General features: G+C 57.5%; 1 protein-coding gene across 2 annotated transcripts in view; it reads right to left on the minus strand.

Moving 5' to 3' along the window:
- IFFO2 (intermediate filament family orphan 2) overlaps nt 1-24,101 on the minus strand; it is a 47,619-nt gene that overhangs the window by 13,660 nt on the left and 9,858 nt on the right. For both annotated transcript variants that reach the window (XM_081817594.1, XM_081817593.1), the window contains exons 2-3: nt 1,375-1,435; nt 10-105 (exon numbers count right to left, since the gene is read on the minus strand). In XM_081817594.1, the coding sequence (XP_081673720.1) occupies nt 10-105; nt 1,375-1,435 (157 nt within the window). The remainder of the gene's footprint in view (nt 1-9; nt 106-1,374; nt 1,436-24,101) is intronic.

Genomic DNA, 24,101 nt, shown 5'->3' on the forward strand with positions numbered 1-24,101 from the left:
GGTACTTACATCACTCATGAGCCCCTTAAACACCACCAGCTCGGCCTTGAGCCGCTCAATCTTCTCGTTCATCTCCTCCTGGATAGCTTCAGCCTCCTGCGCCGCCTACACAGGACAGAGTTGGGGGCGGGTTTAGGGGACCAGCCACCCAGAGGGGTGCGAGGGGCTGGACACCGGAGTCCACAGCCCTGGACACCTGATGTCCAACCAGGCCAGGCACCTGCATGCCAAGAAAGGGGTGCCGAGCACCTCCCCCCTGCCCGGCTTCCCGCCAAGCCCAGTTCACTGCAGGGCACCACTCAGCTTAAAACACCTCTCCAAGGAATATCTATCACGTGGAAAAATCCCCAGCAGACATTAAGAAGAAAAAGAGCCAGGTTAGTGGAACAAGTGATTCCAATAGGTCAAAATGTGAGCTCGGTCCATGTGAAATTGCCAATAGTTGACCATCTCCCACCTCAAAAATGGCAACGCCACGTGTGTCCATGTAACCAAACAAACACATGTACACATGTAGAGTACATGTGTGTTTGCACAGAAAAGACAGAAGGTCTCCCGGTAATTTATCAAGTGTGCAGGGAGTAGGGCAGGTAGAACTGGAGGAGAGTTTTATTTTCTTCTCTCTCTGTTTCTGAATTTTCCAAATATTTGACCGTGAACATGTCATGTTTGTAAATAAGACTTCTGTTATAAAACAAAGGGGAGGAACAGGCATTCATCATTTTCCTTCTGCGTATTGACATTACTTTATTCTATCTCTTAGATCAGTGCTTTAAATATCGGAAAGCAATTTTTAAAAATGTTTGAAATAACTTTTCCTTGCCTTCTCATGGGGTCGTTATTCAGAGGCCGAGAAAGTGAAGTTTGCCATCCAGGGTACACGGCAGGTGGGTGAGAAGCAGAGCCCAGACCCAGAGCTACTGAGCCAGAACCGCAACAGAATATTCTCACTGGGAGCCCACCCGGTGACACGCCACCCACCCTCTCTAAGGCATTCAGCCCCAAGTCAGTTCCTGCAAGTTGGGGTAGGACAGCTCAAGAGACCATCCAGTCCTGAACTCAGGTGGGGAGCAGAGGGTTGGAAAGAGTCACTGGACCAACATCACCCAGCAAGCTGGGGTCAGCGCTGGGACTTGGACCCAGGCTTCCCTACTCCCGTCCCCAAGCTTTTCTGCAATACTGTGCCGGTCCCTTCCTAGGTCCAAAGCAGAGGACAAGGAAGAGGCCTTGTGGCTCCCTCAAGGAGTGACTGAGGCAGCAGGAGTGCCGGGGCTGAGCTGGGAACGGCCTCCGACTTTGTCCCATGGAGACTGCATCCCTAGGCCACACAGCTCCCGCAAGCCTCTCGTGGTCGGGACCTCCGGGGATGCTCACCTCCTGCAGCGTGTCCACCATGGTCTGCAGATTCATGCGCTTGGCCAGTTCCTCCTCCCACCTGCAAGAGCCAAGAAGGACAGGTGGTCAGACGGTGGCCTCCCCGTGCCAGTCCAGCCCTCAGACACCAAGCCAGCACCCACCCTGGGCCTGTCCCCAGGCTGGGCAAGCAAGGTGCAGCCATGAATCCCTCCCTGCCTGCCCTCCGGGAGCTCTCACTGTAGGGGAGGGGGACAGCCAGGTCGACACATACCCATAACATCAGGCGGGGGTGACAAGTGCCAGGTTCCCAGCATGAGCACTGCACCCCGGGGAGACAAAGGCAGGAGGGACCACCATGTCCCCTTCACACAAACTGTAAAGTGCCGTGCAAATACCACCGCTCCTGCCATTGCTGCATCACACCGTATGGAGACTGGCACTCAGGAGCCTGGCTGAAGCCAGCACCGCAAGAAAGAAACTTTTATTGTGCTGATCATCATGCTCCGCGGGAGTCTTTCTGTCCAGGGGCAACCCTCATCAGCAAAAAAATCTCCTACACAGCTGTTATCCCTGTCTCATGGATAAGGAAACTGAGGCTCAGAGAGGTTACGTGTCTTCCCCAAAGACACTCAGCTAGCTAGTGGATGGGGCTGGAATCGAAACTCAGGCCTGTTTTATTACATTAAAACAAAAACAATAAATATAGCTCTCACTTAGTCAGTGCTTAAGATGTGCCAGGCCCCGTTCCAGGGCTTTCTCTGTATTGTCTCATTCGAGTACACGTTGGTTAAAGCCCCACAGGAAAGAATAAAGGGCAGGAGGCACACAGGGGCTCACGGTGTAACCCCAACATTAATTGGAGATGGAATGGGATGTTAATAATCATAATCACTGGGGGCGGCTGGGTGGCTCAGTCAGTTAAGTGTCCGAGTGTTGATTCTGGCTCAGGTCATGCTCTCAGGGTCATGAGACCGAGCCCCACATAGGGCTCTGTGCACAGCAGGGAGTCTGCTTGAGATTCTCTCTCCCTCTGCCCCTTCCCCCTCCCCCATGGCCTTGCTCTCTCTCTCAAATAAATAAGTCTTAAAAAAATAATAATCCTAATCACCATTCCAATACCAGCTCACCTTAACTGAGTGCTTACTTTACACCAGGCACCGTTCCACGTGACATAATTCAATCCTCCTAACAACCCCCCAGCACAGCTGTACTGTTAGCCCGTGTTACAATGAAGAAAGGAAAGCCAGGCAGACAGTCAGGGGCCCAAGGTCAGGGTGAGGACAGGTGGAGGCAGGACTCAAAACCCAGGCTGGAGGCTCCAAACTGAGCACTGGTAACCAGGATCCATCAGAGCCCTCACCGGGCTCCCCACCCAGCTCCCTTCCTTCCCCAGAGGAAGCCTGGGGCAGGTTCTTTCCCTCCCTGCATCCTGGGACAGACAGATGAACTCCTCTCTCTCCTCACCCTATGGCCGTCTCCCTACATGGCCTCAGAGCAGGCAAGTCTGGAAGCCTTTTAGGATGCTTGTCGGGGCCAGCTAAAAATAGGCCAGAAGGGAGGAATGGATGAAGGGTGCGTTACGTCACTGGCTTTTGGAAACAAGAGAAGACGGACACTGCTTGCACACACAGAGGAAAATTCCTCCTCTCCCCCACACGCTCCCCTTCTCCCTCATTCCCTCTGGTCTTTACCAGCCCCCTGGCGTTGGCAGCCAGGCCTAGATCTGCCACAGGCTCCAGGGTCCAGCACCTGGGGGGTAGGGGGGCTGGGGCTCCTACCAGGGATGAAGGACACAGAGGAAACTGAGGAGGGGCAGTGAGAGAACCTAAGGGTCAAACCCAGGTGAGACCATCTCACCGAGTACCCCCACTGTACAAGTAAGGAAGCTGAGATCCAGAGTGTACAGGCAATTTGCCCGAGGTCACCCGGTACGTCAGGGGCAAGGCCAGGAGTCCAGTGGGAGACAGGGATCCCTGAGGTGTGTGGGGAGACACCGCACCTTGGGAGACAGGGATCCCAGGTGGGGAGAAGTTCACAGTCCGCCCTCCACCTGCCCGGCAGCACGGGGCTTCTGGGGCCTCTGTCGAGGGAGGCCAAGGCCCAGAACACGGGTCTGAGTTGAATCATCTCTCCTGGCCCTGCTGCTCGGGGCGGGGGGGGGGGGAGGGCCGCGGGCAGGGGACTCAGCTCCAAGCCGCTGAGCTGAGCAGGTGCAGGGAAGGGTTGTGGCCTGCCTTCAGCAACAGCAGGAGCCGCAGAGAAGGGGGCAGCGAGGGGCGGAGGTGTGGGCACCCAGGGGCCTCTCACCCCCACATACCCGCTTCCCAGACATGAGACCCGGCCCCTCTCACTTTTCCTTCGAGCAACCTTTTGATGAGGTGCCGCAGGGCTCCACAGACCCATGGTACAGACAGGGAAAAGGAGGCCCAGAGAAGGAAAGCGACTTGCCCCGAGTCCAGCCCGGAGCGAAAACACGAGCCAGGCCTTTGGATCTCCAGACAGTAGCAAGAGCAAGAACCCCTGATGGGCCAGCTCAGTCTGCGTCCCATGCTCCGAGCTCAGGGCCTCACACACATCTCACTGGCTTTCATGTGAAGTATTATTAACCTGCTCGGGTGGAGAATTCTTCCCCAAATCCATCCTGCGGGTGCAAGAGCTGAAGTTCAGAGAGGTGAGGTAACTTGTCTAAGGTCGCACAGCTAGTAAGCCGGGACGGGACTCAAGCGCTGCCCGCGCCCTAACTCAGCAGCAAGGCCCAAGCTGTGATGGGCACAGCAATCCCCTGGGGATCTTGTCCGGGTTGGGCAGGTCTGGGGTGGGGTGGACACACTGCATTCCTAATGAGCACCCCCTGCCCACCCGCCACCACACACCGCACTTGGAGCAGCCCCACATCTCACTGGTGTTTCTAAGCCGCATCCCGACAGATGAGCTTCGTACCAATGACTGCACGGGCCTTTGTGACTTCCAAAGCCCGGATGGGTAGGCAGCCAGCAGGCCTGCTCCTGGACGACCTAGGACAGAGCCCCGCGTGCTCGCGGCAGCCGGCCTGACAGACCCAATCCGCGGCCCACACCGCGGTGAGAAGGGCTGGCTCTGCTCGCGCCAGCGTTGACGGTGCAGAAAAGCTGTGCCCTTCAGCTGCTCTGGCTGACTGGGGTGGAAGGACAGCAGTGCTGGGCTTCTTAAGGGGCCACAGACGTCCCTGCATTCGCTGCAGTCCAGCCCCAGAGGGAGCAGGCAGCTTAACCGAAAACTGGTCAACCAAGTTGCAGCCGCTTCAATTGCAACACCTGTGTCCCAGGGACAGTCCCCTCCCCTGCCCTGGATCTGCCCGCAGGAATAAGGTTTCAGTAAGGATGGGTGTTTCGGGCAGAGGCACCCACAGAAGCAAAGATGGGCAGCAGGGAGGCCAGGGAGGAGCCATTCAGGAGACACACCTACTAGGGGCCAGGGCTTGGTCGACAGCGTGTCCCATAAGCCGGCTCTCCCACCTGGCCCCCGCTGAGCAAAGGCACGCACACTGTAGGCTGTGACGCTACAGAGAACCCCACCCCCCCGCCCCATTTTACAGGTGGGGAGATGAAGGCCCGGAGCACAGAGATAACTCCAGCCAGGGCTGAGGCGGCCTGAATCACTTGGAGCCACCCCTGCCCACCCTGACCCACTGGCTCATGAAACTTCCAACTTTTCTTCCTTAAAGTGCTGGATACGAGAACGGAGAAGAGGCACACTGCTTGGTCACCTTCTGGGTGGCGTTCACCATGTCGGGCATTCATATACACGTAAAATAGAAAGTACCACTTAACCTTCCCCCAAGGATTGTCCCCATCGTGCAGATGAGGACGCAGAGGCTCGGACCGAAGCCAGTCGCCCTCCCCAGCTCCTCCTCAGCCTCCTGAATCCTATTCATTCCCTCGCTGTCTCCAATGCCATCTCTTCCCCAGACGTCACTTGCGTTCCCTCCTTGAGCTCTGGTTCCAGGCAGCCGGGCCTCGGGATCCCCGCCTCCTGGGCCGCTTGGCCATGGGACCTCATCCCGCAAGGCTCTCACGCAAAGAGCCAGCTGCGATGTGGGGGACAGGGATGGACTGCCCTCCATCTTTCATTTCTCCACCTCCAGAAAGTGCTCAGGGCCCCGCCCCAGCACCAGCTGTGCCCCCACCACACCACGGGGACCTGCTCTCGCCCCCCGCAGCCTCTCCCTCCCCACCCTGCAGACGCCCTCGGATGGCAGTCTCCGAGGGCTCTCTGTCCACGGCCACGCAGCAGCAGGGCAGACAATGATGGAGGAGGAGGAGGGTAAGAACACTAAGAGAGCAGTTGATATGGACCGAGCGCGCACCATGTGCCAGGCACCCTTCCTAGGAGCATCACGTGCACAACCTCACTTAAACAAGCCTCACGGTCACCTCCAGGTACAACTATTATCTCCATGTTACTGATGAAGAAGCTGAAGGCCAAGACCATTACCCAAGATCACACAGCTAGGAAGGTGGGGTCATGTCTATGTCACACCTTTACTCAGAGACTCTATCTCCAAAACTGAAGGCTGGAAGGGGCCAGAGTTCACCCAGTCCACACCTCTGAGGGTACAGATAGGGAAACTGAGGCCCGGGGTCCCACAGGGAGTGGATGGCAGAGTGCCCTCCACTCCCTTAGCCCAGGCCACAGCTCACGAGGAGGGAGGCGGAGGAATGTGAGTCTGAACCCAGGCTCGGCCTCCCTGAGCACCTGCCTCCATCTTTCAGAGCCTGGGTCTCTCCACCTACACAGCCCCAGCACACACCAGGGACACTTAAGAAGAACCCATCCTGTTCCCACACTCTCTGAAGGTCATGCGACCAGCCCTCAGCTCTGGCTGGACTGGACCTCAGGGCGCATCTCCTGGCCCCAGCCCAGCCTCCTGCCCTCTGCGACTCATCGCCCCAATCCCTCCAGTGGCCTGTGCTCAAACCTTCCCACTGCCTGGAGCCTTGAACTGAACAGGAAATCAAGATCCCAGTGAGGAAGGGGCTGACGCATGGCACCCCCAGAGCTTCCGGAGTGCAGCCCAGCATGACCCACAGCTCGGCGGCCAGACGGAGTAGCGGGCAAGGGCAAGGGCCGTCCTGGAGAGCCTCTGCACCAGTTTAGAGGGCGAGCAGGGGCTCAGACTTGGAGTCCACAAATCGGGAACTTGGACTTGTGTGCGGGCAGCATGGAGAAGCCCTCCAACACCCATCTCATAAGTCTTAGGCCCCCTGTGACCTGGCCTGACGGAGCATGAAGGAAACATGAGAGAGAGGCCTGTTCTAGTGGGAGAAGAGGCACAGAGGAGGGCTCCTCATACAACTCCTCAGAGGAGTCGGGTCTAAGGCCGGGGGTCCGGCCCTTCCAGCAGGGCTGAGAAGTGGTTATAATTACCATTCCTGCACTCACTGCCGTACTCCTGCACCTAAAACCCACCTGCACTTGGTGAGGAGCCTAACAGTTGTATGGATTTGTTGAATGAATGAATCCGAACCACAATCACTCCTCAGCCCTCCTGCTCACCTCTTCTGCCTGGAACATTCTCCGCCTACACCACCCCGGGCCAGGGGCTCCCAGGAGCCAAGTTCCGAGCACTAGCCTTCCGCTCAGCTCTGTCCACTCCAGGGCAGGAAGGGGGCAGGGAGAAGGAGAAAGCTTCCCTCCCCCACTTCCCACTGCCCTAGGGGCTGAGGAGGGGAGGCAGAGACGTCAGGACAAAGAGGGCCGGGAGAGGAAATGACCCTACAAAGTGACTCGGCAGCTGAGGTCTGGGGCTCGGCCACTACCTTAGCAGAAGGAGAACACATGTGAGGCCAGGGGCTGGGACAGGGGGGTGGCAGCACAGCCCCAGGCAGATGTGGTCTCCCCGCATGCCAGAAGAACCACCGCCACAACCACAGGATGGACGAGAAGTCTGGCAGGCCACTGGAGGGGAGGGGGGAGGCAGCTTCACCGCCAGCCTCCCCTCCACCCCCAACCCCCACCCCCCATCCAGGGTCTCCTCCCCCTGACCCCTATCAGCTCCTGATGACACACACAGCCTCAGGAAAGGGACTGACAAAGCCTGGCCTGCTGGGGGGCGGAAAGCCAGGCTGAAGTCACTGGCAGAGGGGCTGACTCACAGAGTTTTCACTTCCTGTGCCGTCAGAGAAAGGAGGTCTGGGGCTCCAGCTCCAGAGGAAAGTGGGTACAGCCCCAGAAAAACAATTAAGGCTTCAGGGACAGCCATGGGGCTGCTGGGGAGAAAGTCCTGAAGATGCCTAGGCAGCAAAGGACTAGGTTTGAATCCTGCCCCCGGCCACTTCCCAGCTGTGTGATCTTGGGCAAAACAATCACCCTCCCTGGGCCTCAGTTTCCTTATCTCTGAGATGAGAAGCACTCCACCCCTTTGGAGGGTGGTTGTGAGGATGACATAAGGTGGGCAGTATGGACGAAGACACCCAGTCCCGCCCCCGGCGCAGAGCAGACAATAGATGCTTGGCAGCTCGGTGTGAGCCATGGAACGCCACAGCTGGCTCCAGAGCCCAGACCTCAGAGAGCTGGGAGCGTGGCCCAGGAATGGCCCACACCTTTCCAGGGAAGGTAAGTCGCTGGCACACCCTGGCTGACTCACTCAGATGATGGGAAGTGAGCTCAGGTGAGGGTAGGCCGGAGCCCACAGTGGAAAACTTCGTTCTGGGGCAAGCATGGGCCTGGCCTCTGGTGGAGGGCAGGTGGCAGACAATAATTTCCACCCAGAAGGACGGGGAGCTCACCCCCTTGCAGCACAGCTGGGTGCAGGCTGCCGCCAAGGCCAGGAGCGTGCCAGGGCCAAGCTGCCCACCCCCCTGGGCTCCCCCTGGGCTTCTGTGTATGCCCCGCCCACAGATGCACAAGGCACTGCTCCCCTTCCCACGCGGATGGACCGTGTCCTGCCCCTGGCCTCACTGCAGAGCCACGGTCCAGACTAACATCCGAGCTGGGGGACAAGGCGGCCCGGCCCATACGCAGACCAGGGGGCCTTTTCTTCAAATGCAGTCTCACCGAAGCCCACGGGCAGGAGATCAGAGCGGGCGCGTCAAAGGAGCCCCAGTTACAGATGAAGATCCAGAGCCGCCCACCCTCTTAGTTTCCGCTGAGCCCCCCTAGAGAGCTTCAATGTCACAACTGAGTCAACTTCCCATGCCCCAGCACCCCCTTGGCCCATATCACAAACAATTCCCACTTGTGGCAGAAAAGAAACACAGATGAGCGGAAAAGGCAGTGCGGGTGGTGGGGCTGGGAAGACAGCCCTCCTCCCAGGCAGCTAACTGCTCAAACTCCCCTCTCCATCCTGACTTCCTCCTCACACGTGGTTTACCGTGAGCACCTTCTCCCTCTAGCAGAAGGAGGGCTGGGTGCCCCTGCCTGCAAGCAGAGAGGCCCTCCGCACCCCCGAGCCCGGCTCTCACAAGTGCCTCCTGACCCTGCCCTGCTGAGGCTCACCGCCCTCCTCCCGTCTGCACTCAGCCCCTGATCCCAGGGAAGGGACCCGCGCAGACGTGCCCATCAGCAGCCTGGCTGCCCAGCTGTACTCCGCTGCTCGGAAGGAAACACAAATTAAATGCCAACTGATTGTCTCCACGGAGGAGATATTAAATTAATGTGCACACTTAACCAGGGCGGCCGATCCCATTACAGGCAGGCAGTAATGGCCCGCGGAAGGCCGCCTCATGGGCTGTGAGCAGCCACCGCTCCGCGTGTGCACCCCTACCCGCCATGCTGCCCCCCCCCACACACACACACACGCACGCACGCACACACAGGTGCATGCGAGTACAGGCCTGCTTTCAACCTGAAAGGGCAGCCTGGTCCAGGGAGCCCAGCAGACAAGGCTTGCCATGAGCGACCCGGGCCTTCCAGAATCAAAGATAAGAGGAGTCTCCACGGACTCCACTAAGAAGGGCAGGCAAACTGCGAAAGCCATCTGCTACTCTGTGATTCCTGGGGGCCCACTTACCACTACCTAGGAGCCTCAGTTTCCTCCTCTGTGAAATGGGGGTGGCAGTCCCACCTTGTGCGGTACATGGGCAGACTCGGTAAGCTCAAAAGAAGGGACACAGGCACGCCTGATGGACGATGGCCATTCTTAAAACTGTTGTCACCCTGCCTGTGCTTGCCTGGGGGAGGGAGACCCAGGGTGGCACAGCCCGGACCGCTGGAGCAGGGCTACTTCTCCATCCTGCCCCGACTCTGGGGACCTGGAAGCCCTGCAATTCAGCTGCCCATAGTTTTCCCAGCACGGAGGTGAGAGTTTGCCCTGCCCATGGACCGTCACAGCCCCCGATCCCAGGGAACGGACCCCGCGCAGACGTGCCCATCAGCGGCGAGGTGGGAGGCGAGCTGCATGGAGTTGTCCATGCTCTCCCTCCCTGTTCCCAGTGGCCACGGGCACCCTGTGGAGGCAGCTGGCTGGCCTCTGGGGCTTTCCATGGGAGCCACCAGGCCTTGAGACAGCTGGGAGGGGCTGGCAAGCCCTTGACTGGACCTCATGCCCCAGGCCCACACGTCCTCAGGTGAGCATTGTGCAGGAAGCCCTGAATCTGGTCCTGTCTCTGTCCCTAACTTGCTGCGTGACCTTGGGCAAGTTCCTTCCCTCCTCAAGCATCACTTTCCCATTCTTAACACAATGATGTCCAGCTGAATAAATTCTAAGAGCCCAACCAGCCAGGCCAGAGAACAATTTCCGTGGTCCCTGGGCAAAAACGCCACGCTGACCACAAAGCGATCTGATAAACCACAAAGTCTCAAGCCAGCTGGGATATCAGTCTTTGAGTTCAAACCAATGTGTGTAGTAAAGAGAAGGACAGGGGCTTTGGAGTGTCCTGGGATCAAACCCCAGCCATACATCCTAGAGCAAGCTACCAACCTTCCCCGAGCCTTGGTAAGACTGCCCACCTCGTGGGGCTTTCCCAACTCTTCAGTGGACTCATGTATGACAGGTACCTAGAACAGTGCCTGGCACCCCATGAGCACGCACTCGGTGTCCTCGTCCTCATCCTCCTGGCCTCCCAATGACAGACGGTCAGAGAGGTCCAGAGACTGACAGAGTGGTCCTGGACCGCAGTGCAGGCGCCACACCTGAACCCAGGACTGGCTGACTCCAGAGCCACTATGCCGCCATATTAATCATGATAATGATGATGGCGGTGGTGATGATGAGCTAGATGCCACCATCAGCTGGCTGGGTGACAGGGGCACCCGGGGGTAGGGGTGGCAGAAGAAAAGGAGCCAGATGCTGGTACTACCAAGTCCACTGCCGGCAAGCAAGACCCAGCCGGTGTCCCGCCTCTGCCTTCCATGCCCCCAGACGCTCCCCAAGAATGAACGGGCATGTGCCAGCCCTTTGTCTGTCCCGACAAGGGTCCCCTGACGGCAAGAGAGACCAAGGCAGGAGAGGTCCCGCCCGTCAGAGCCAGCTAGTCTCACAACACCACCCCAGCAGGCACAAGGCATTCTCGTGGGCTCAGAGAAGCCCCCGTCACCTGTCCCAGGGCCAATCTGAGGTTTCAGCCATTTCTATGGGTCACCTGTTCTAGTCACCCAGTGTCCATCTTCGCCCAGATTCCTAGCACCACTCCCACTTTGGTGCCATGTATGGAAACACCTACAGAGAGACCTGACAGCTCTGCATGCCCGTAATCCAGAGCTGTGCGCTGGGCAGCACCCTCCTTCCAGTGCCGCTGTCTAAAAACCACACCTGAGGGGGCTCTACCCCCCACACACAAGCCAGACCGCTTCCAAGAAGGAAAGTGACTCAAAGGGTATCTCATGGCGAGGAGGAATCTGCACCCCAAATTGTAGGCCACCGTGAGGTTTCTGGGGCACCATTTCCAACCTCTTCCAGGCTTGCTACGCCTTCATCACCTCCTCCAGGGAGCCCTTCATGACTTCCCCAGGGAAACCCCATCAGGGGTTTCCAGTCCCGGCACATGCCTTCCTCATGGCATCCAGGGAGCTGTAAACAGTCACTTCTCTGCCTCTCCCATCCCACTCGCTCTCCTAGGAGAAGGGGAAGCACTTACATTGACTGGAAAATGCTTATTACGTGCTGGTCTAGTCACTGTTTTCCCACCTTAGCTCTGTGAGCCTGGTGTTCACATGCCCACTTCACCGATGAGCAAATAGAGGTCCAGATGTAGTGCCTGGCTCCAGGTCAAGCCCAGTCCGTCTGACTTTCCAGGCTGAACAGCCTCTCAGGGGTAAAACTGTCTTACCAGCTCCATAAACCCCTCTCCCCATCATGCCCACAAGCACACCCCAGATTACCACCCCAGGGTCAGATGCACAGCTGTGGACTCATGGGGTCTCGATCACTGACTTGGAAAAGAGCTGCTTAGCCAGGGTATCTGCTTTGCCCGTTTACTCACTTCTGAGACCCTAGAACCCAGGTGGAGAAAGGCCTTAGCATTCCGCCTCCAGTGGCCAAGTCTGATCTGCGGGCAGCCCCGCCAACCCCCCCACCCCCACCCCGACCACCAGCACGTGACCAGCAGAAGAGGCACCGGCTTTGGAGTCAGATGGAAATGGGCTCAAATCCCAACACGACCGGCCACACAGGCTTCTGGGCAAATGATTTCCTGCCCTGAGCCTCCCTATTTGGACACTGTGACATGGAGATCATGAAGGACCCTCCTCAGGGCTGCTCCAGTCTGTGAAAGAGGTGATATATGCAGGCTCTGAATAAATGGAGGCTCTGCTTCCCTGCCCTGTCCTGCTGCCACAAGCTAGCTCTGAGCTCTCCCTGGGTCTCAGTCTCTTCATCTGTAAAATGGTCTGTTTCCTCTCGCTCTGCTGCTCTATGGAAACCATAGTCGGGGGGAGGCTGCAGTTTGTCATCAGACCCCCAGGCACTTTCCTTCACGAGCCTGGGATGCTGGGAAGGGCAGATGCGCGCCTCTGGGCAAAGCACCTAACCTGCGCTCCAGGTTCCCCACCTCTAAGGTGGGTGCTAATGGAAGCCCCTACCTCGCAGGGCTGGTGTATCGAGTCTGTATGCACTAAGCGCTTAGTACAGAGCCCAGCTCCTAAGTAAACGCTCAGTTGATGGAAGCTATGATTAGTCATGGGATGGGGTCTTCCCGCCACTGAGAAGGGGTGGCTCACCTTGGGGTGGCAGTCCACTACGTGAACTGGCCAGGGCCCCAGGGCACCAGACAGGATACCTGGATGCCCAACCGAACCCCTGCTATCAATGCCTGGTAATACACGGATGTTATCAATGCCAAAGACACAGGAGGACTTTGTCATCACTCTGGCGTCCAACCCAGCGCCGCCCGCAGCCCAGCACCGACAGAAGACCCAGCACAAGGACGCCCCAGGGAATGAATGTTGGGGGTCACAGAGCCATACAGCCTCACAGCATCCACTGCAGCCCAGCTCCACCTGGCTGTTGGCTTGGATACCATCTTCTTCCCCCCCATGACAGTTTCAACAAACATTTCCCAAGTACCTGCTCAGGGAGCCAAGGGCTGGGGGGTGGGGGCAAAGAAGTGGATTCAGAGTATCCCCCTCCCACCGGGACAGGGAGGCCAATTCCAGAGCTCTCTCCAGCTGGCACCTCTGGCTCCCTTAGCCTCAGGTCCTCAATCCCTCAGCCCACAGGCAGGACGGTCTGGGCACCAGCTGCCTCGTGCCCTGGAAGCGGGGACAGAAGGGCCTGCTGCTCCTGCTGTCGGGGCCAGGCGGCATCTTTGCTCTGCCCATGAGCGGAGGGGAGTCGCCCCTGCCCCGTCGAACCCAGGGGCAGGAGGGAGGAAAGCAGGAATCTACCACCACACTGGAAACAGAGGGAACCACGTGGCTGGGGGACAGGGCTGGGAGGGAGACTGGTCACGCTGTCCCCTGCTGTATCCTTTTTCTAAGTCATGGTAAAATGCAAATATAAAATTTCCCACCATAACCATTTTTTTTTTTAAAGATTTTTTATTTATTTATTTGAGACAGAGAGAATGAGAGACAGAGAGCATGAGAGGGAGGAGGGTCAGAGGGAGAAGCAGACTCCCCGCTGAGCAGGGAGCCCGATGCGGGACTCGATCCCGGGACTCCAGGATCCTGACCTGAGCCGAAGGCAGTCGCTTAACCAACTGAGCCACCCAGGCGCCCCCCACCATAACCATTTTTAAGTGTCCAACCCACTGGCATTCAGTACACCCACCGTCTTCACCTTGCGAAACGGAAACTCTGCACCCATTAAACAATAACTCCCCACGCCCTCTGGTGCCCAGCTTTCTACTTTCTGTCTCTATGAAATGGACTACTCCTAGGGACCTCGCAGAAGTGGAACCATACGGTATTTGTCCTTTTGTGACTTAGCGTAAGGTCCTCGGGGTTTACCCATGTTGTAGCGTATATGAGAATTTCCTCTCCTGGATCTTTTCAATTTTGAATGATATAATGTGTCCCTTAGTCAAAAAATCAAAACCATTTAAACCTTAAAAAGACAAAAACACCTGCTCCCTCTCCCTCTGGTTTAGGTTGCATGTGTATTTCACAATGATTACAGCAGAAATAGAACAGGTAAGTGAAACAAAACAAGAGACCCCACCCAGTCCCCCCTCCCTGAGAGAATCGCCTTCACACTGGCTGCACGTCCTTCCCAGTGCCTTCTTAGGAAAGCTTATCTTTTACAAGTGAATCCAGGATCAGACAGGACGTGGTGTTTAAGCGTGCTTTTTACACTTAATATACAGCAAGCATCCTTCTGGGCTTCTGGGCGGGTCACGCGGCAGGTGGCTGTGGCCCCGCTGATCTAACAGGTCATGTGCTGTCATTCCCAAGTCCTAACAATCCAAACAACGCCTCGAAGAGCTTCCTGGTATACACACATCTGTGTATCTGTCCAGTTATCTGGGTGGAGTGAGTGCTGGGTCAAGGGGGCGGATGTGTGCCCCTCTAAAGCACCGTGTGTGACAAGGCTGAATTCTTGCGGGGCTTGGCCACTGCTGGAGCCTGGACAGCTGCTCCGGGAACCAAGGAAGAGCAGGGTCCTGGGTCCCCCATCCTAGTTCCTGCAGCAACACTGGTTTGTGCCTCAGTTTCCCCATTAATCAAAAGACTGGTGGGAGAAGACCCTGCTATAAATACTGCCCTTCCTCACCCTCATTGGGGCGGCATTCTGCCCCCTGCCCCCAAGGAGCAACGTGTTGGGAGATCAAGTCCATCTGGGAAATGGGCCCGACACCTCTCTTCCCAAAGGGTAGAGGTTTTCCCACCTAGTGTGTGATGAGCCCTGGAGCAAGCAGCCTCATGCTAGCCTGGGGCAAGATAAAACAGCATCCCCCATGGCACCTCCAGCTCCCGGTGTGCCAAGCTGCCTCACACCTGCAATGCTTTTGCATGTGTTATACACTCTGCCCAGAAGGCTCTGTTCTACATGCCTCCTTTGTCATCTCTCTCTCTCCTCTTCATCCTATACCAACGTCAGGACCTAGTTTATATGCCCCCTCCTCCCGGAAGTCTTCCCTGACTCTTTGGTCAATGGGTCAAGTGCCCTCCTTCTGTACTCCAAAAGTCCCAGTCACTTGCTACTCAGGTGGTCTCCCTATTTAACTCTCGCAAGATCAGGCCAGTCTCTGGCTCCCAACTGCAGCTCCAGAGCCCAGCAAGGGCCCTGGAACAGTAGGCACCAAAAAATGTTTCCTGGATAAAGGGTGCATTGAGTGTCACCTCCAGGGCCTTTCTTGGGACACCCAATCTGGAGTCAGTGCAGCACTGATTCACTGTGTGGCCTTGGGCATGACCTCCCTGCCTGCCCCTTACCAGCCTCAGTTTCCCAACCTCCACAGTCCCTGCCACCTCTCCTCCCCCAGTGCTCTTCTCTCACCTGGTCACCTGGGCCTACCTCCCGCAGGACAAACGACAGGACGGTGAGCTCACAGCTCTCTACCCCCAGGACTTTGCCCTTCTGCTCAGGCCCAGCCAAGCCCCCAAAGATGCTCCACCCCACTCCCCTCCCCAGCATCAGGCACTCTTAGCAGCTCTCAGATGCTGGGGTTCCAGCTGTTGCTCAAGCCCAGAAGCCAGCAGGGGTTCTGAGCACCCAGGCCAAAAAGCCTGGCGGGGGGGGGGGGGGGTTCTGAGCCCAGGAGGCTGGGGAGGCCCCACCCAGAGTTATGTTTACAGCTTGGAGGAAAAAACAGCAACTCCCAAGGCTATTTTAGAAACCTAATGTGCACTTTGGGTCTCCAGTTGTTTATTTCAAGTGACTGTGCCACCCCCCAGGTAAGTGCAAAGCACTGTGGGTCTGCAGCTCCGTGTAACCCCCCCCAAAGCCACATCACTCACTGGGAGCGCTGTGCACCCCGAGCAGCCCTGGGCCCGCGGCCTCAGAGTCCAAGTTATCCTTAACATCTGCAGCCTGCACAAGTAAGGGGTTGAAGCCAAGGAGAGCCCACCGGACAGGAGTTGGCACACACCCCACCCTGGATTTATACCAAGGCTCTGCAGCCTTGAGCAAGTCCCCTCTCCAGGCCTTGGTCTCCTCATCCATGAAATGGGGGACAATGACCCCCACCTGGGTTATATGAGGACAAGCAAGCACAGCAGATTCCATGTGTGCAAAAAAGAAAGAAATCTCCAAACGTAGGATCCCAGGATGTCAGAAAGGGATGCTCTGAAGTCCAGGTCATTCATCAATGGGAAGTCTGAAGCTCAGAGGGTTAAATGACATGTCCAAGGTCACACAGCCAGACAGCAGCAGAGCAGGGACCGGAACCCAGAACCTGGATGCTTCCTTGCCACGCTGCGGTAAGGGGAGGAAGACATTCCTAAGCAATCGCCAGGGAGGAAGGAGGGAAGAGTGACACGGACCCAGGAAGCCAATTACACGTGGGGCTTGTGCCACTGAGGCTGGGTTGGGGCAGACACTGCCTGTGTGTACAGCATCCTAATTGTCCCAACTGGCCGGACAGGTGATTAGTCTGCCACCGTCTGCGCCACAAGGGCTTAGTGACTAAACGCAGCTCGAGGGGACAGACTCATTGCTTAATATCAACCCCCTGTCGTCATGCGGGCCCAGCCAGTGAGGAGGGCACTGGGACACGCGTTCGTGCACACGCACACACACACACACACAATGTCCCTCTTGCCCATCCGTGGGGCTGGGCAACCCCTCTCAGAGGACAGAGAGGTCAGCTCCCCCAAGGACAAAGGGGAAAGAAATGGAGCAGACACCTGGAGAAGCTGCTATGACAGTAAAGCCTCTGGGGAGCTCCTTACTGGCGCCTCTAGTTTCTGCTGATAGGGAAACTGAGGCTCACAGAGAGGAGGTGACTTGTCCAAGGTCACATAATCAAAATAGCTCACATCATGAAGTGGTAGTTTGTGATGGGCACTATTAACTCATTCAGTCCTCACGACAGGCTTAGGAGGTGGGTGCTTATTACTCTGCCCATTTTACAGACGACGAAACTGAGGCCCAGGGAGGGGAAGTGACTTGTGCAAGGTCAGAGTTCGAAAGTGGTAGAGAGCCAGGACTCGAATCCAGGCAGTCTGGCTCCAGCGCCCAAGTTCACGACGCCAGACTCCCCTACTGACCCTTATGGAGTGGCAAATGCTGGATTAGAACATAGTCTCTCCCATCCCAAAGCCTGGGCTCCTGTCTCTGTGCCAGCTGGCTTCATTAATAGGAGGGAGAAGGTCAGAAAGAATTGTATCTCAGTCTCCCAGAGGTCGGAATGGAGCCTGAGTTGCATCACCTCCAAACCGCAAGGGCAAAGTGCTGAGGCTTCCATGCCGACCTGCCGGGCTGGGCCCAGCTTGGCCCTGACAATGTGGCCCCCGAAGTAAGGCTCCCACAGCCCTGGCTTAGCCTCCAGAGCCAATCGATGGGCAGGGAATCCTTTAGAGACCAGAGATCCTCCAAAGGGGGTCCCCCAAGCATTGCTCAGATCCTGCCAGGTGCCCAGCCAAGGAGGAAGCAGAGGGTCACCATCCCCAGCCCTGCCAAGGAACCAGCAGGCTTCTCTTCGCAGCTCAAAGCCTCTCTGCTCCCTGAGACTTGCCCCCGCCCCCCCAGCCACACAACCCCTGGCCCAGACCGAGCAAGAAGCCGAAAAAAGAGACGGTCCAGGACAGAGGGACAAGAAGGAGCAGGATGGGAAGGGATGAGGTCCTTCACACAGCTCCCTTGCCCCTCACCTCAAAACACTTGGACATCAGACAGACAGACTCGGCCACTTCCAAGCTGGTGACCCAGTAGAAGCGGCTTTACCTCTCTGAGCCTTGGTTTCCTCATCCGGGAAATGCGGGCAGCCACAGTTCCTACCTCCCAGGTTGCGGGAATGGCACAAGATGGTGAACACCAAGCGTCATCTTAGTGAGGGGGCCCCCCTTCCGGCTGCTGGGGGTTGGTTCGAGGTCCAGCGTCCGAGGCTTGGCTGGGACGTGCCATTCTTCCCTGCAGACAGTTCATCCCCTGGGCTCCCCGCCCCCACCCTGGGAGGGGGGCGCTGTCCGGTATCCAGACTCTCTAAGTGCCTGGCAGATAGTAGGTCCTCAACTGGTATTTACTAGATGAATCACCTTGGGAGCTGGAGCCATGGGGTAGAGCAGCGAGAGGGCCTCGGTGCGAGTCCTGTCCCTCCACCTGCACTGACTCACTGTGTGACCCTGGGCCCGTCCCAGCACCTCTCTGGACCTCACTGCCCGAGGAAGCTCTGACCGCCCCCCCAGGAGCTCCGGCTCTCCCTCCTCTTGCCTCTGGGAAACCCGTAGGCCAGTCACCCCCGGGGCAGCCTGCCCAGAGGTGAGCCCTTTCCCAGCAGGCCTGGCTTCCTAGGGACAGACAGCCGAGTGCACGTCCCCTGTAAGCCAACAAAGGCAGCAGGCAGGCTTCCTCCTGGTGACTTTGCCTGGGGACAGATGGAGCACGGTGTGGCGTCTGTCAAGCCAGATGGCCTGGTCGGCCTGAGGGGCCCGGACACCAGCTGGGTGTCCAGCCCCAGCAGACAGAGCTGCTTAACCCCTTCTTGTCCCAGGCACAGGACTTAGCATCCCCTTGGTAACTCAGTCACTGCAGTACACTCGGGCTTCATGCCCTCCACCCCTGGAGGTGAGTGGCCTCCCTGGGGCCAAAAGGGAGTCAGGGAGGCAGCGGGGTGAGAGGGAGCCATGGGACAGGGGGGAGTGGAGGAGGTGCCGCCACTGGGCCCAGAGGGCAGTCCCAGACCGCCAGGAATGTGCCAACCCAAAGGGCAAGCAGGGGAGGGCACTGATTCCTGGCCGGGGAGCTGAGGCGAGCTGAGGGGAGCTGCGCAGAGCCAGCCGCTTTGCTTCCAGGACACCCATATGGGGCAGGGACTGCCAGGCCAGAAGGCCACCAGCCACTTCATCGGGCCGGAAAACCCACTCCCCGGCCCAAGCCCCAGAATCAGCACTGCCCTGGGAAAGAGGAGACCCAACTCCACCAGGCTGGCTCAATGGCCCTCGACATGTTGCTCAACCTCTCTGGGCCTCAGTTTCCCCATCAGGAAAGGTGGAGCCAGAGTGATCCCTGGGCTCCAGGGCCACATCCAGCTCCGAGGGTTCCATGACTCCGGGAGAAGGCATGTGCCACCCTCCCAGCAATTGGTGGGATCCCAAAGGGACCAGCCAGATCCTTCCTAAACCAAGAGCATGCCCTAACAAGTGTGCATTGAGTCAGGAGGGCCTTTAGGAGGGAAGAGGGTAAGCTTAGGGGCTCAGAGGGGAGCGGTGCTGTCTTCCCCAGGAGGTTGATGCCCACCCATTCCCCTACTCCATGGAAGGCTACACAGGGGAATGCAGCAAATGGGATTATGGCTAGAGACCAGGAAGCATTTTCCAATGGAAAAAGCTACAAGGCACTTCCAGGGGAAGACCCTGGAATGCCCTCCCTAAGCAGTAAGATCTCTAGTAGGATCTGCAAAGGTCCCAACCTCAAGGCGAGGGAGGACCAGATGACTTCTGGAGACCCCTGGGGAGAGCAAGCTGGTGTCCACAAGAAGTAAAGCAGGGCCTCAGAGTCTCTGCACTCAGATGCCCAGCCAATCTGGTGTTCCAGACGGGCTGTCATCTTGGGGCAGAGCATGGCCAAGCTCAGCTCCAGCCCGGGACTGGCACACTGATCCAACAGGCATCTTTGGGTGTCTTTCAGGACAGAGGCTGCAGAAAAATCCAGAAAAGCCCCAAGACCACATCAAAATAGGCGAGGAGGCAGGGCTGGGCGAGAGGACTGCCAGCCAGGAGTGGAGCCTCAGCATGGCAGAGGCGAGAACACAGGGCCGGGGGGCCACAGACCTGGCCCTGAGACCTAGCTCTGCCAGCAAGTTGCTGTGCAACCTTGGGCAAGTCACTGCCCGTCTCTGAAGTGTGTGTTGGGGAGAAACAAAACATCTGTCAGGACTCTTGCAGCGCTGATTTAACAGTCATTTGGCAAGCTGGCTAGGAACAGGACTCTGCCTTTCTGGCCCATGCAGCATCATTGTCGGGGCCCAAGCACAGGGCCTGCAAACGGATGGATGGGTAGATGGATGGATGATCAAGTGGGGTAATTCCTAAAAAAGAAGAGCAGAAGGTCCTAGGCGTCCCCTGGGATGATTCCTTACACTTGCCCACAAGACCTCCTTGGATCGCTTTCCCACAACTACAGACCCTCCAGCAACCAATCCCCTTCTCTATTTTAAACATACATGCGCACATACCTACCTGTGCATACTTGAATTCGCAACACATGCTCCAAGCACAGTGGCCCAGCTCTGAGCCCTGAGGACAGAAGCTCTGGACCCCCAAAGCCATGAGACTCAACTGCTCCAGCCATCCCCCAGGCCATCGTGGCTTTCTGAAGTCCACGCCCGAAGCTGGGTTTGAAATGACATGCAACAGCAGTGGACCCCAGTGGTGATCTTTAAAGCCAGAGAGACCCACGTTCCCACACCAGCTCTGCCCACTTTCTAGCTGTTACAAACAGCAGGTCACTCCACCTGCCAAGACTCTGTGTCCTCATCTGTGCGATGGGCATGACTACAGCCACCCTTCAAGAGAACGCGTCCATGAAGTTTTGAACCGCACTGGGCATAAGAGATGCTCTTGGGAAACCAAGTGCTGAGCGTTCTGGGATAATGAGATCCCGGCTTCCTTCTTGGAGGAGCTGAGGGTGAGCCACGCCTCCCAGCGCTTCTCTGCCTGAGCCCTGCAATCCCTTCCATCTCCTTTCCCACCTTGGGGGGGTGATGTGCCTGGGCTCAAACCAGGCAGAAGCTACAAAGCAGCCTTTGTCTCGGATGAAACTCTAAACCAGCTGCCCTGACGTCACCCCTGGAAAAACAATGCTAACATGGCCTTCGACGTCACCTCTCTGCCAAGGTCTGGGAGCGCGCGCTTCCCCCCAAGGCCCCACAGAGGCAATCTGTGGGCCGGACCAGAACCCAGAAACCATCCTCCCGTGGCATTACAGAGTTCCAGAAGGAAGAATAGCTGCCCCCCTCCCCCACTGCTGAGAGGCCGGAGTGGGGGGGGAGACTCGAATCCCTGTCTACCAGCTCCTCCATCTCAGCCCAGGGACTGGGGCTGGGAATGTGCGGCCCATTGCCCAGCCTGGAAGACTGAGCCTGTGAGTGTGGCAGGAAGTAGTCTGGAAGAATCTGCCAGACTCCGATTAAAATCCCAGCTCTGCCCTTGCTTCACGGTGAGAACTCAGGCCAGGGATGTGACCTCCTGAGGCTGCCTCCACATCCATACAAGGAGTCTGGGACTGAGACGACCCTTCCTCCAGGCAGCAGGAACAGGGACACACTCCCCCATCCAACAAGGCCACTGAGAGCCAAAGGCTCTAGGCAACACACTGTGCTGGATGGCCTTGAATGCTAGGTCCTGCCCTACCAATGACCCTGCGTTGACAATCTGCTGGGGAGGAGAGGGGATGTGACCTCCTCCTTGCTGGTCAGGCAGGCGGCTTTGCTGGGGAAAGAAGTGCCCTGAACACAAAAGGCCAGTCTGTAGCCAGAAGGGGGAGGGGGTAGGCAGTTCTTATTTATGGGGCCTGGCATGCCCTATTTTGCTGAACCTTCATTACAACCTTGTGAGTTCAGGGTGTCATCCCCATTTTACAGATGAGAGACCTGAGGCTCAGGGTGGTCTCAATTCAGAGTCAGAGCTCCCACCCAAGTGAAAGCCGATGGACTTATTATGCCTTAAGGCACAGAAAGGAACAGCCTATGAATTGGGGGTCCCCTGAACTTACCAGTAGCCTGCTGAGCTAGGGCCTCAATTTTCCCAGCTTGGAAAAGTCCTGATGTTTTAAACGTCAGTATTTTCTTTGAAGACAAGTGTAGAGCCAAGCACAAACTATTAACACTCTCCCCATAAACCTGTACAAACGCAAAAAGGACTATTTGTCAGCCACATCCCCAGAGCGGGGATCTCCATGGGGCTGGGGGACCCGGCTTTCCAGTTCACACAACTCCAGCTCTGAAGGCAAAATTCTCCGACCTTCCCACTCCAGGGCTCACCCCAGAGAAAAGAGGGATGGGAACGGCCCTGCCTGGGCAAGGCTTTTCGATAGGACTGGGGGAATCTTGTCATCCTGTTTACACAAGGGGAAACTGAGGCACAGAGAAATGACACAGTGGAGCACACGGTGGCAGACAGGGACTGTTAGGCAGTCAGTCAACACCGTAAGACCGCCAGGCTGAGGCCAGGGAAGTGCCTTTTGTTGTAAGCAGACAAGCCCAAGGCACCCTCCGATGTGTCCTCCGCAGGCCGACAGAGGCTCATCTGCACCGGGACCTGGAAACTGGCTCAGGGGCAGGGCTCGGTCTCTGTGGATGCCACCTCACAGGTTCTGAGGCTTCTTCACCCCAAGAGCCCCAGCCTCCGGGAGTTTTCAAAACCCCTCCTTAAATGACTGTCAGACCCGGGAAGGATCCCTTAGAGCTCAGGGTTTCAAAGGAAACCCAACTCTACTCTGTGACCTCAAGGGAGCTGCTCTCCTTCTCTGGGCCTCAGTTTTCTCATCTGAAAATGGTCATAGGTATGTGCATGGGGGTGGAGAGAAAAATATAAAACACTGAGGGATGAACTCTCAGAAGGTCTTTTTCAAAGACAAAGGCACATCTCCTCATCTGCCGCGACAGGGGAATGATGCTGCCTGGAAGCAGGGGGATGGACCGGCTGACCTCGGAGAGCCCCTCACTGGGAGGTAAGATGAAGTCACAGGTCTGAGGGAGCAGGGACAGGCAGGGCGGGCAGGCCCGGGAGGTAAGGCGAGCAGCCTAGCCTCCCGGGCCCCAAGCCCCTCCCCGGTCTAATCCTAGGCTCATCTTTGATGGGGGCTGGGAGCTGGGGGCTGAGGTCTCCCTTGACCAGTGTTGACCTCCAAGACCCAACAGCTATCCCTTTCAGCAGGGAGCCTCTCCTGCCCCCCACAATGATATACAAGGGGTAGTACAAAGGGGTCTGGGGTGGCCGAAGGCAGGGTCCTGACCCCAAGGGCTCCAAGTCTGCAGGGTGCAGACCAAGGCTCCCAGACACGCGCGTGCACATACAAACTCACAAAGCCCCAGCAGCAGACAAAAGAGCCCCCCACAGAGGCCTGGCATCAGGAGGGCAGAGGGACAGGAACAGGAACCCCCTCACAGCCCTCCCCTGCCTCACACAGGGGACAGGGAGGTGAGAACCAGCCATAGCAAGTGAAGACCAAAACAAGAAAGAAGGGAAAGGGGGGAGAGGAGAGAGGATGAGAGGCAGCAAAACAGAACAAAGAGCGCCAAGAAGAGCAGGAGGAGGGAGGGAGGACGAGAAAGGGAAGAAGAATGGGCAGGCAGGCTAGGTCCTGCCTGAGCAGCAGGCTCTGGACTGCGCGCTGGCACAGCAACCTCACCTCCGGGCCTTTGCACAAGCTGTTCTCTCTACCTGGAGCACCCTTCCCTTCTCTTCCACTCTTACTAGACCTCCGAAACACAACGCAGGTGACACCTCCTCCAGGAAGCCTTCCTTGACTGGCCCTAAGCTGGCTCAGGCATCTTTCACAACTCCTGGGTTTCGAGCACTGCAGGGTCCCACCCAGAGCTCCAAGGCTCTCTGGTCCTGTGGTCTGACTTTGCAACGAGCTTTCCCCAAAGCTATTTCAGTCAGTCTCCCCCCACCGCCCAGCATGGCCTTCTGCCCATTACCATAGCAGGCCAGGGGCAAAGAGGAGGAGCGGACAGGGGGCCTGGGAAGATATACCAACCCTGCCCTGAGAGGAGTCTGTCTGCCGGGGAATTTCACAAGGTCCACTTAGACCAGTGGCTCTTCCCCTCCCCCAAGACGGCAAACAGGCGGCAGCGAGCCAAGTACCGTCTTAAATAACCCAAGTAATAAAAATGGCCAGTTAAGAGGGCGGAAGGCAGTGTCTCCACTGTGGGGGCGTCTCTCCATCGAGCAGCAGATGAGCGGGGGGCTGTGTGAATGGGAACATCCCGAAGTCAGAGCACGCAGGCCGGAGTGCGCTGAGCCAGCGTCTCAGAGAGAGCTCCGAGACAGCCCCCACCCAGTGCAGCCTTGGGGGGGGGGGGGCTCCTGTCCAAGCCAGGTTCCAAAGGCCATTTGACCCAACTCCCACCCCTGCTCCTCTCCCCAGAGCCCCCAGCCTCACTTAATAACTGCGATGGCAGCTGCTAACCTCTGAGCCCTGCCATCCCGTTCACGCTCCCTGCCACCCACGCACAGGACCGTCCCCCTTTCTCAGAGAAGTAAATGACGCTCTCAAGTTCACG

Source organism: Leptonychotes weddellii, chromosome 4 (assembly GCF_054177405.1).
Source record: "Leptonychotes weddellii isolate Sample4059 chromosome 4, ASM5417740v2, whole genome shotgun sequence".
In the NCBI taxonomy this organism is placed as follows: domain Eukaryota; kingdom Metazoa; phylum Chordata; class Mammalia; order Carnivora; family Phocidae; genus Leptonychotes; species Leptonychotes weddellii.